Source organism: Rutidosis leptorrhynchoides, chromosome 9, assembly GCF_046630445.1.
Source record: "Rutidosis leptorrhynchoides isolate AG116_Rl617_1_P2 chromosome 9, CSIRO_AGI_Rlap_v1, whole genome shotgun sequence".
In the NCBI taxonomy this organism is placed as follows: domain Eukaryota; kingdom Viridiplantae; phylum Streptophyta; class Magnoliopsida; order Asterales; family Asteraceae; genus Rutidosis; species Rutidosis leptorrhynchoides.
The window spans coordinates 36140255-36153842 of NC_092341.1; the positions used below are offsets into that span (position 1 = coordinate 36140255).

General features: G+C 36.7%; 1 protein-coding gene across 1 annotated transcript; it reads left to right on the top strand.

Annotated features, from left to right (window-relative positions):
- The first annotated feature begins 11192 nt into the window (after positions 1 to 11192).
- On the top strand, positions 11193 to 13532 carry LOC139867948 (uncharacterized). Its single transcript, XM_071856290.1, has 3 exons — positions 11193 to 11556; positions 11663 to 12538; positions 13336 to 13532. The coding sequence occupies exons 1-3, from the start codon at positions 11193 to 11195 to the stop codon at positions 13530 to 13532; spliced, it is 1437 nt and encodes a 478-aa protein (XP_071712391.1).
- The last annotated feature ends 56 nt before the right edge of the window (positions 13533 to 13588 follow it).

Below are 13588 nucleotides of genomic sequence, written 5' to 3' on the forward strand. Positions count from 1 at the left end.
AGCCCGACCTTAGGTCAATTTTTGAGTACACACATGATCCTTGGAGTTGATCAAATAAGTCATCAATTCTCGGTAGTGGATACCGATTCTTGATAGTTAACTTATTTAATTCACGATAATCTATACACATCCTAAAAGATCCATCTTTCTTTTTAACAAATAGAATCGGAGCTCCCCACGGTGAAGTACTTGGTCGTATGAATCCATGATCCAGTAATTCTTTTAACTGACTCTGAAGTTCTTTTAACTCGGACGGTGCAAGTCTATATGGAGCACGAGCTACTGGTGCAGCTCCTGGTACTAAATCTATTTGAAATTCTACAGATCTAAATGGAGGTAATCCCGGCAACTCTTCCGGAAAGACTTCAGGAAAATCTCTTGCCACAGGTACGTCATTGATGCTCTTCACTTTTTCCTTCGTTTCGACTTTATTAACATGTGCTAAGATAGCATAGCACCCTTTCTTCAAGCACTTTTGAGCTTTCAAATAACTAATGAGTTTTAGCTTTGAGTTACCCTTCTCTCCATAAATCATTACTGGCGTTTTATCCTTACGAGGAATGCGAATTGCCTTCTTGGCACACACAACTTCAGCTCCTATTTTGGACATCCAGTCCATGCCGACTATTACATCAAAACTTCCTAATTCTACGGGTATTAAGTCAATTTTAAACGTTTCTCCGGCTAAATTTATTTTACAATCACGGCAAATTTTATCGGCTTTAATTAGTTTACCATTAGCTAACTCAATCATGTACTTAGCATCTAGAGGTAATGATGAACAATTCAATTTAGCGTGAAAGTCTCTACACACGTAACTTCTATCAGCACCAGTATCAAATATAATAGATGCGGATAAGTTATTAATGGTAAACGTACCCGTAACAAGCTCCGGGTCTTCACACGCCTCTCTAGCATTAATAACAAATGCTCTCCCTCGTGCAGGTCCGATATTTTTCTCTGGATTCGGGCACTGGCTCTTATAGTGACCTTGTTTTCCACACCCATAACAAGTAATGGTAGCCAAAGCAGTTCTATTTGCATTGGTGGCAGGAGTCTTGGTACCATTTGTATTTGTAACGAGAGCCCTACAATCTTCAGCAAGATGACCCTTTCGATTACATTTGTTGCATACCACATTACAGTAGCCAGAGTGATGTTTGTGGCATCGGTTGCATAAAGGATTTTGTCCTTTGTAACCAAAGCTTGAACCACTACCTGCACCTTGCATGGTTTCTTGTTTCTTAAAAGATTGTTGTTGGTTACCTCGATCATAATTTCCATTCCACTTTCTTTTGTTACCTGATACCTTCACATCAGTATTGGATGCTTTCTTATCCATGATGACCTGATCCATTAGCTCGTTTGCCATGGTTATAGCTTCATGAATTGTCTTAGGTTTCGATGCTGTAACGTTTGCCTTGACCTTTTTGGGCAAACCATCTTTGTACATTTCAATCTTCCGTTCTTCGGTTGGAACCAATTCAGGACATAGCAAAACTAATTCCATGAATCGCTGATTGTAGTTGGTGATTTCAGTACCAACAACCTTCAGACTTCGTAATTCATCTTCCAACTTCCTAACCTCGTTCCTTGGACAATATTCGTTGATTAACATTGTTTTGAATTCTTCCCATGGAGTATCATAAGCTACATCTCCTCCTACAGCCTTCACATAATTTTTCCACCACGTGAGTGCACTATCTTGTAAAGTGCATGATGCATACTTGGTCATGTCCTTTTCAACACAACCACTGATTTTAAACACAGTCTCCATCTTTTCTATCCATCGGGTTAAACCGATCGGTCCTTCTGTTCCACTAAATGATGAGGGCTTGCAAGCTTGAAAAGTTTTGTAAGTGCACCCCACACGAGGATTTGGGTTAACTGCAGCACCTCTTGCAGCCTCGACCCATAACATTCTGTCGTTCACTCGCTGATTGATGAGTTCCTGGATTTCTTGTTCCGTCATTCGGTTCAATCGCGCCATATTCTTCTATAAGAATGAAAAGAAAATAATTATTCACATGGAATATTATAGATGTAGTGTATATTTACAGTACATTATAGCTTATTAATAATATGAACCAGGTATTATTATAAAAGCCTTTTCTTCTTATTAGCGTTTTATAATTATATCTAGGGTAGTACCTACCCGTTAATGTCCATACTTAATAGCTTAGTACAGAATCAATTACTACCATCTAAATAATACTTAACCATGGAAAATTATTGCATTTCACACTTCACTATTTTACATATGCTTATCTTACATCCAACATTAAGCAAACCACACTAATAATATTATACAAAACATTATATGATCCCATGGTTTAATATGGCAGCGCATCGTTTGGTCTATTTTCTAGGACGTTTTGGTTCAAAGAATCGCTTAACGCTTATCCTGGCTGTCTGCCTATATTTTGGCTGTGGGACTGAAGAACTGGATGCCGGGATAGAACGAATAGGAATAGCGGGAATAGGGGTGGTAGTGTCTAGTGGAGTTGGTGCCACATCATCCTTACTAAACTCGGGATTTGAATTTTCTAATTCATTAGCCTTTCGTTTCTTTCCTAGTTCGAACTCGTCTTTTGTAATTTCCTGTATTTCTTCCTCGGGTTCACTTTCCTCCTCGGGTTCACTTTCCTCCTCGGGTTCACTTTCCTCCTCGGGTTCACTTTCCTCCTCGGGTTCACTTTCCGGGTTCTCTATAGTCGGTTCATCCGGAATTTGTAAGTCTTCCCCAAAGATATTATTTTCGTCATCGGATAGATTAATGACTGGAACACCATTTGAAGATTCTGGTTCGGAGTCGCTGAATGTGATGACAAGTTTTGAGCCCGACATCTATCACACAACAACTAACCCATTAGTACTACATAATATTTACATATAAATTTTAACCAACAATGATAAGCAATAGTTTTTAAATCAGACCCGGTCAAAGTCCAGACTTACTAATGTATCCTAACGACTTATCAGTTAGGCACACTAATGCAAACCTGGTTCGCTAAGACCACCGCTCTGATACCACATGTCATAACCCGTCCTTAACCATAAGAACAAGTTAGATAATGTATGATTTCATTGCGAGGTATTGACCTCTATATGCGACATTTTTAAAAGAACAACTGCATTTATTTTACATTACAAACCATAACTCTTATGATAACACAAGCTTTAGACAATATAAAGATGATTATCGTTTAGCGATAATCTTAGACTTACAAACTTTACATGTGATGATAACAATACGATTTCTAGCATATTTTACATTACAATTCCTCAGATATGCAGTTTTATTTTTGACACAAATATGCATACTCAAGATCTTGCTTAAGTTCAACATGTTGCAGCAGAAGCTTTTAGTTATCACCTGAGAATAGACATGTTTAAAACGTCAACATAAAGTTGGTGAGATATAGGTTTAATGCCGGCAGCAATATATATATATATAGACCACAAGATTTCATATATAAACATTTTAATAAAAATATTCTAAGTGGTTGAGCACTTGGTAACCATACTTAACATTTAATCACGTCGCATATTCCCTTTATTATGAAATCTTACTACACCGTACCAAGTGTAGTCACAAAACGAAGTACTGTGCAACCGTTGAATACTGGTCGTCCAGTCCGGTTGGGGTTGTCAGGCCCGATAGATCTATCAACAGGATTCGCGTTTACAATACCGCTGTAAATAACAGTTACCAAGCTACAGGGAAGTATGCCAGTGGTACAACTCAACGTAGAATATATTTTTCAGTTACTTGTGTCCATAACGTAAAACATAAAATACATGTATTCTCATCCCGAAATACTTAGAGTTTAAAAGTGGGACTATATACTCACTTTTGCCTTGAAGATATATATTTTGACTTGGTCTCCGGTTGATATCACGAACCTATCCATATATAGTTTATCAATATATTTCTATTTTAAACAATCGTCACATATATATACTTATTATACTTTTAATAGTTTTAATAATTTCTTAGTCCGTAGTTAGCAGTCCGATGTTAGTAATTCAATTTTAATGGTTCATATTTAGGTGTTTAATAAATAAAACCCCCATCGAAATAAATAAAACCCCATCGTATTTGTATTGGTCGGGATTAATCTTGACCCACGGTACCGGTGTTGTCAAATGACGTGTTGCGTACATAAAGTACCGGTGTTGTCAAATGACGTGTTGCGTACAATCATGGGATCTTATGATTAATCTTCTCGTATTGTTTACGGGTGGTCCTGAAATATATAAAATTAAATTATGAGTACATATATATAAAATATCATGTTATTTTAAAAAGATGTGATTTATTTAATTTTTCTCCAATTATTTTCGTGGCTAAACTAGACTTGGATATCCGATTTTGTTTTGGTCATAGTTTTTTCGTTACAACTCCGTTTTCGTTGGTTCAACTTGCCACTTCCTTGGATCGAGTCCTTCTTTAAGAATATGAATTGTAAATACCTTAGTTTGTATTCGAAATCACAGGTCATAGGTCAAACTTTGGTGAAACTTATGAAGTTAATCATTTTCCATCATGTAAACAACCTTAAATGATTATTTTTCTAAAAATACTTATACTTTGAGTTAAATCATGAAATTTTTATGTGTTAACATATTTATAAGAAATATCATTTTTCCAGAACATGAACTTCTAATTCAAAGTTCAAGATGGTTTTTAATTATCCAACCCAAAACAGCCCCCGGTTACACTCCGACACCGTAGATTCAGTTTTAAGGTGTTCTTTGTAAAAACAAGTTGTATCTTGTTAAGTTAGCATATCATTATGATATATTACAGGTCTTGAAGTGTTTTAAAAGTTAAGTTAGAAGGATCTATTTAGTTTGCAAACAAGTTTGAAATCATTCAAACTATGTTCTTGTTATTAAAATTTTATATCACAAAATAAGATAGCTATATAAATATGAATCGAATAAAATTATGAAGAAGGTTACTACCTCAAGTTACTTGGACAAGGCTACTGGAAAATATAATAAATAATCTTGGGATAAAAGATTGGTGGAGTGGGATTGAAAGGTTGGAAGTAAACTTGTATTCTTGAAAGGATTATTGAAGTGTTCTTGTATGGTTTTTCTTATGATCATTAAGGGTTGTTTTTGAAGCTAAATGATGGGAAAATGCTTGGAGATGATCAAGTATGAAGTTAAGAGTATTTTTAGAGAGAAATGGGAGTGTAAGTATGAGAAAATGGGGTGAAGAAATGGTGTGCATGCATAAAAACGTTTTTAGGTTATAAAGGAAAAAAAAATACCTAACTTTGTTTTCTTGCTAAATAATTCATGCTACTTGACAAATGGTTGGTTCCACATGTTTCTTAATCATTTAAGGCTGCTAAGGAGCAGATTTTTATTGGTATATACCAATAGTAAATACATCTAGAAGCTGCGTATGATACGGGTACATATACCCTAGATATACGTGTAGAAATCTTTGAGAAAACGGAACGAGGATTCAAATATAGCTATCTTTTGTAAATATACTTATATTGTTTTATGTATGTAAGCCCTTTAAAAGTGATAAAATACATATCTATACGATGCATGTATAAGTATTATAGGTTATAAGTATTTATGTCGAAGAACGTTACGTATAGTTATCGTTTTGAAAACTTAAGTTAGTAGTTTCAAAATATACTTATAACTCATTGTTATTAGTACCCAATGAGATGTTAAACATCCTTAGATCATGTTAAATATATATAAATACATATATATACATAAACGTATAATTATCGTATGTTATATAGTTCGTGATATCATCGATCAAATTGGACGGTCAAACGTTGTGTAAAACTCTTTTCAAAAACATAAATCTCAACAATTTAGATTGCTTATCATGTTGGTAAGGTTTAATTTATGTAAATATTAATCTTATAAGTATAAATTGATCGAAAAAGTCCGGGTCATTACACTCTCCTTCGACCCCGCAAGGGGGCACGGCCCCCTTGACCCTTGCCATATTGCGACAGTGTCTAGTCAACCCTTACAGGCGTGCAATCCGCACTTTCCGAACCCGTTACTAAGTATAACTAAACAACTCTTGCTTTTAAAGTAAATTCAAATTACCTAAAATGATTGTTAAATGACACTAAAATCACCAACAAACTAAGTCACTTGTAGTATTCACTATAAATAGTTGAGTCAAGCAAATAACAAATGATGGTCTGAGACCATTCACAGTGGTGACGGGTGATGGGGGCGTGATGGAGTGTTTTTGTGGGGTATAGTGCTGATTTAGCAAAGGTGATGGCGTGATGGTGTGATGCAGTTTGTAGTGGTGGGCGTGATGGTTATGTGATGAGTTAAATTGGTCCCACCATTTTAATTTAATTTTCATTTAGTTTGATTTATTTTTTTTAATTTGTTTGTTTTTTATATAAAAATAATACATATTAAATAATAAAAATTTATAAAAACACAATTAAATTAATAAAATGCAAACCATTACAATTTATTAAAGTCCTAAAAATTAAAAAGTACGATAATTTAAAAATCCTAATACAATTACTTTATTAAATTCCTAAAACTTAAAACGTAGTTCATAACATAAATTACTCGTCGTCACTTGAAAGCTCGATATAATCTTTATATTTCTCGGCCATCTTTTTCTTGAACTTTAAAGCGGATTTCCTTTCTTTCGGATCGGCGATATCTTCTAAATTAAGTTTAAATAATTTTATGACCTCCACTGCAGATCGTGTTCGTTCTTCCTCTACAATTTGATTCATAATGTTGTTTCGCCTCTCCACTTCTTTTTCCTTATTGTCTGACCATCTCGAACACAACTCATCGTATCTTGAAGAGTTAGAAGAGTTCGTACCACGTGATGAAGTACCCGCATCAGACGAACCATATTTTTTAGCAACCTTCTTTAATCGTTCTCTTCCCATTGGCCGTTGAATTGCATCGGGTCCAAATAGCTCATGAAGGTTGGTTAACCGATCTTCCCCGAGATTCACTGTCTGGTTTTCTCCAACCACATCATCGTCTTCATCTTCGAGTTGAAGTTGTGAACCTCTTCTTCTACGCACACCACTTCCACCAATTGCAGGTGGTGAATACCACTTCGGCTTCCTCTTCAAGAATTCCCAAAAATCCTTGTAACCCCACGGCTTTGATGCTCGTTCTTGCCATTTTTGCACGGTTAAATTATACACGTCATCTTCGTTTCGACCACTACGCCTTGGGTTACGTTCTTCTTCATTGTATAAGGCAGTAAAATCTTTGCACGCCTTATCCAAATGACGCCATTTTCCACTTAACTGATCGTCATTTCGTAAAAAACCTTGATTGTTATCGTTAAACTTATTACGAATTCTAGTCCAAAATGCTGGGCCTCTTTGTGAGTTACCATGAACACCATCTTCCGAGCAATCAATCCAACATGACGCCAACCAAATTTCTTCGTTTGGAGTCCACAATTTTTTATGTTGTGGTTCTTTCGCAACCTCTTTTCCTTTTTGTTTATGACTCGAACGCACCCGAACTTGTGGTACTTGATTTACACCACGAACTTCTTCTACTTCTTCGTTATCTAAAGGTGTAAAAGTTTGTTGTGTTTGTGTCCATGGTTGCGTATTTGGAAGTTGAAATGGTATAACACCGGGTTGCGAGTAATTGGAAAATTGTGATGGTAATTGTTGTTGATAAGGTTGTCGAAATTGTTGTTGGAAGTTTTGGTTTTGTTGTTGAAGCTGTTGTTGGTGTTGTTGTTGTTGTAGAAATTGAGTAAAAAACAATGGATTATTGAAATCATTAAAAAGATTATGTTGTAACATTACCAACGGGTCGAGTACCCCGAACATTTTGTGGGGAATTTGAGCTCGAACCGGGAGTATTAGGTAACCCGAAGTTGTATAAATTACCGGAACCGGGCTCATTATTTTCAGGATGTTGAGACATTATAAGAAAGTGGATGTATTAGAGAGTGTTTAGTAATTATAAGGTTGAAAGTGTTGTGATAAAATGAGATGAATATTTATAGAGGTGGGTAAATTTTTTTATTTACAAAATTTATGTTTTAAAAAAATTAAAATTGGGCGACGGTTGGCAACGGATATATTTGCTGTTTGGGACCGTTGCTGCAGCTTTTACCCCTCAAACACCAATCAGCATCGATCACCAGCTCCATCACCTCCCGTGATCCCTCCATCGCGCCACCACCATCACCCCTCCATCACGCCGCACAGGGGCGCGATGGAGGCGCCGTACAAGCCATCACCTCCCCACCACGCTGCGATAATAATGGTCTGAGATGACATGTGAGTAGCTCAAAACCTTTAACTTATCATTTAAATTGCTATCCACATTACATTCACGTACATGAAATGTTTATAACAGAATCAAATCACTTATATAAACTAATAATGAAAACTTAAACAGTAAATGAATCAAAGATATTGGAGATGGTAGGTCCTAGAGAGGACACCAAGTTAGTTTGAACTATGCAGAATACCGGTTGAGACAAGCCGAACCATCAGGTGAAGTTATCCACGAACTTATTAGGGTCTCCCATTCTCCATTAACATGATTTTGTATTTTAACATCTTTAAGGTCTCGCCAGTACTCCTTTCGGCTTTTCAATCTCAGCATCACCCTTGCAATTAACTTCTTCAAGCTGCAGTTTACATGGTATGCTTCTACGTAACTGGGATGTAATATAGATAAAAGTGCATCAAAAAATAGTGGGTTCGCCCATGCACCTTTATCTGCTATAAACCAAAAGGAGAGTTTTTCAACATTTGTAGCAGGAACAATAGGGACCATGCTTATCACATCATTAATGTTGAATGGTACTCTCCAATAACCAGAAGTGAAATAATCTATTTCAATGTTAAACTTGCTTGGTAAATTGAGTATTTCCCTCATCTTAAGAAAGAACGACTGATCGATTTGCATGTCTGAAGACCTGGTACTTGTCTACCTTCGTAATGGAAGCTTTGTAATTTTGGAGCGTAGACTTGTATGTCGATTTGCATGTCTGAAGACATATCTATAACCAAACTCTTCAAGGAAACGCATGTAATATCCACATGACCTAAGCTGCAACGTACCCTTTCAAGTGTCAAGCTCTCAAGAAACGGAAACTTGGAACTGATAGTGTCTAATAAGTAATCGTCTATTGTCACATATCTCCAGATTAATTCCCTCAGGTTTCCTAATGTATGTGTTTGGAACACTATAGACTTCGTTACAGAAGATAGGTCGCGGTAATAAAGAGAGTGAAGACTTGGGAGATCGTAAATTTCCAAAACAGTATCCTTATTATCAACACTTACTTTCAACTTGCATAGATAAGGAAGATTATTAACCTTGATTGTCATCTTTGAGTTTATGACAAATTCCAGATTAATTTTCTCAAGTAAAGTACATGTTGAGAGCAGTTTATGAAGTACGTCTTCGCTTATGTACACATTCTGCAACTCCAGTACTCTTAGATTCAAACAACTGATCAAAGGATTGCTACCAATAACTAAAAGGGAACCGGTTATTTCGTTATCAACGTTAACACTAGATATGCTTATTCTATTCAGGTTTTCACCGGAGAATGTCTCATCTGGCAAAGTAAATGAAAAAGTAACCTTCTCAAAGTTCAATTTAAGATTAAGATCCGTAAGACAAGTTTTGGGAACTAATATCTGGACATATTTGTAAATAAGGGAAACACATTGTTTGTCTTGGATGCTGAATTCAAGTTCATAGCTTGTGATTGGTATGTTGTAACGAAGATACCTTTTTAGAGTGAAACAAATCAAGGTAATGTACTTTTTCATTTGTTCATTGCTTAAACGCTCTTCAAATGGACGAAACCTGAGATTAGGAATAGTTGACCAAGCGTGTAGCCAAGATTTGGACAACACACTCGTGCGAGCAGCTTCTTTCACTGGCATAGATTGTATACGGTGGATCAACTCTGGAACATCTAATTGTTGTGTGCAAATCTGACCGTTTTTTTTCGTTTCCACCATCTCCGGAGCCTGCATACAAATAATCAAGGTATAATTATTTAACTTTAACATCTAACTCAGAACAACAAATCTTGTTCTATGTCGAGCTCTTGAAATCTTGATATTGCCAAAATTGCATAACTTAAAATTGATTTTGATTAAAATAAGAAATATTGTACTCCGTATGACTTAAATACAGTACCTCGTAGTGTTATGCAAGTATAGTAGCTTCTGGTTGTATGTTTTGTTCGATAGGGTTAAACACACACACACACACACACACACACACACACATTCGATCAGTAATATTTATCTACGGAGAATCAAAAAATCAACTCATAATGTTACGTAACTGATAAAATAACCCTCAAAATTTTTGGGAGCTTTACCTGTAAGGCTGTAAATTAGGGTTGGTTGTACGGTTTTTTCTTGTTCCTCACTAAAAATTTTAGGCTGCATTAATTATAAGAAGTTGTATAAATATGTGGTTGCCTGACTTTTTTTTTTTTTTTTTTTTTTTTTTTTTCTAGTCTACCGATATATTACGTGACCACAAACTTACTATCCAAGAGTTGGGCTTTTTGTTCAGCCATCTGCTAGACAGGTTTTAGTTTATCGACATGGATTTTTAAGTGATGAAAAAGTTGTCACCGAACCCAAATCTGCTGTCATCTATTCATTTTTAGATGACCAAATTAATCGTTCATTTTAAGAAAATAGATGTGATAATTAATTAAAGATTTTTTTATTGCCGTCGAATACATGCCTGTTATTGCAACTCTACTAAGGTGGCGTCTTTAGTTTGTGAAGTTATATCTTTGGCTAGTTCTACTTCGAACCTTGGTAATGTGGGATCTTCGTTTGCGTTCATCAAAACCGATTGTGTCAAGCATGTCCACAATATCATTGAAGTGGACTTAGATGATGAGCGTTTCTCAAAGAGAACCATATGGGTAAACGACAGTGGCGAATCCAGGATCAAAACCCAATGGGTCCAAAAAAAAAATTTTACGACTAATTATAATTGAATGGTACTTTAATGGTTGTTTACCTAAAAAAAAAAACTATAAATCCTACAACTATATGGGGTCCTGTAGTAAACTATAGTGGTGTTATGTACAATCTGAAAAGCACTTCATTAAAGAAAATTTCAGACTAGTGGGGTCATGGAACCCCACTCATCATAGTGTAGACCCGCCATTGGTAAACGAGATGAAAACATTGCTCATTGATGGCAATTGGTTAAACTATTCTTTTCCTCTCGATCTACCGGTTATTAGAAATAGGATTGTAATTGTGGGTCACCCGTTTTATGATAATCAAGTCGATAAAGTTCAAGATGCTCTAGTTGCCGATGAGACAAATAGTTTTCATGTCGTTGAAGTTGAAGCCAGAAAGACTCCTAATGTGGTTATTAGGGTGGACATTAATAAAGAGGTTGCTTACAAATGGGGGGTTGAAAAAGAAAACATCAAAGTGGGAATGTTAAAACAAAAGGCGAGAGTTAAATGGACCCTCGATGGGGATGAAAATTCAAAATATTTTCATGTCTCAATTCCAAGGAAATATAACAAATGCAATTTTCGTGGGATTATGCTAGACGATGTATGGTTCGAGGACCCGGTGGTGATAAAAGAACATGTTTTTTCTCACTTTAATTTTTTTTTTTCCCAATAATACAGTGGGTATGCCAAGATTCATGGGGGGTTTGGTTCCATGTGGGCCTGACGTCGCTGGTGGGCCAGCAGACCCCTCTGCTGGGCCTGTGGACTTGGGTGGGCTCGACAGTATTTATGCAAACAGACCCTCTGCTTCAAATGGTGTTCGACAATCAGAAGCTGGGGGTAGGTTTCGGTTAACAGAGGCTGAAGCAAGTGGACTGGAGGTAATGTTCTCGGAAGAAGAAATTTGGGGGGAGATAAATGAATGTGCGAGTAACAAAGCACCCGGCCAGGATGGTTTTAACATGCGTTTTTTCAAAAAAAATTGGGCCAGAATTCGAGAAGACTTAGTAGCGGCGGTTAATTGGTTTTGGTCAACGGGCGAAATCTCAGAGGGGTGTAATGCATCCTTCATCACTCTTGTTCCCAAGAAGGCGGATCCGGTAAGTTTACATGAGTATAGACCAATTAGTTTGATCGGAAGCTATTATAAAATCATTGCGAAGTTGCTCTCTTTGAGGATTAGGAAGGTGATACCGAATCTTGTAGGATTTGAACAAAGTGCGTTTATTCGAGGTAGGAACATAATGGATAGTGCTCCTATCGCAAATGAATGCTTTGAATTTTTGAAAAATAATCGTGTGAAGAGCATGTTATTCAAAGTTGATTTTGAAAAGGCATTTGATTGCCTTAGTTGGGAATTTTTGGATGACATGATGGGCTTTATGGGGTTTGGTGATAAATGGAGCGGATGGATTTCTTCGTGTTTAAAAACGGCCTCTATTTCGGTCCTAGTTAATGGTTCCCCGACAAAAGAATTCAAATTAGGGAGAGGTGTTAGGCAAGGCGATCCTCTTTCACCTTTCCTTTTCATTATTGCGGCAGAGGTCTTAATTGGTTAACAAAATCGGCGGTGGTGAATAGTCTCTATAGTGGGGTTGAAATTGGTAATAATAAAATCCCAATTTTCCATTTACAATATGCGGATGACACTATCTTTTTTTGTTCTTGGAGTTTGGTTAATGTTGAGATCTTATGAAACTCCTAAAATGCTTCGAATTGTGTTCCGGATTAAAGGTTAACTACAACAAAAGCAACTTGTATGGTGTGGGTGTCGATAAGAATGAGGTCGAATTCATGGCCAATCTCTTTGGGTGCAAGGTCGGCACTTTCCCCTTTGTCTATCTCGGTTTGCCTATTGGTGCCAAAATGAACAAACTTGCTAGTTGAAAACCGGTTATTGACAAGTTTGAAAAAAGGTTGTCGGATTGGAAAGCACATGCGATGTCTTTTGGTGGACGTTTAACACTCGTGAATTCGGTCTTAAATAGTTTGCCTTTGTATTACTTTTCGCTCTTCCGTGCCCCGCCTAGCGTGCTCAAAAAACTCGAGTGTGTGAGAAGAAATTTTTTTTGGGTGGGGTGGGTCGGGAAACGAGTCAAAAATCTCGTGGGTTAAATGGGACGATGTTATCCGACCTTATGCGGATGACGGTCTTAATGTGGGTTCTCTTAATTGTAAAAACTTGGCTTTAATCGGCAAGTGGTGGTGGAGGTTTCTTACCGAACCCACCTCCTTGTGGGTTAAAGTCATTAAAAGCATTCATGGGGCTTCGGATTCATTGTTTTTGGGTGGGGATAACTCTTTTTTGCGTTCTAATCATAATTTTATTTGGAGTAAAATTGTGAAAACAGGGTTTGAGATAGATAGCTTTGGTGTTGATTTCTCCAAGTCATTTTCAAGAGTGCTCGGTAATGGGAATAATACATCATTCTGGGAAGACGTGTGGATCAAAGACAAACCTCTTAAAGATGTTTTCAAAAGGTTGGTGCGGTTAGAGACAAATATAAAAGCATCGGTGGCGGATCGTGTTATTTGGGACGGGGGCTAGAGTATTCCAAGATGGTCGTGGGTTCGTGATGTAACAGGGAGGACGTTGGGTGAGCT

What these genes read in the sequence shown, in the direction of transcription:
- LOC139867948 (XM_071856290.1), top strand. Translation starts at nt 11,193, where the DNA reads ATGAAAACATTGCTCATTGATGGCAATTGGTTAAACTATTCTTTTCCT. An exon ending in TCCAAGGAAATATAACAAAT is followed by an intron (nt 11,557 to 11,662) that starts GCAATTTTCGTG and finishes CCAATAATACAG; the next exon opens with TGGGTATGCCAAGATTCATG. An exon ending in TGCGGCAGAGGTCTTAATTG is followed by an intron (nt 12,539 to 13,335) that starts GTTAACAAAATC and finishes TTGTGAAAACAG; the next exon opens with GGTTTGAGATAGATAGCTTT.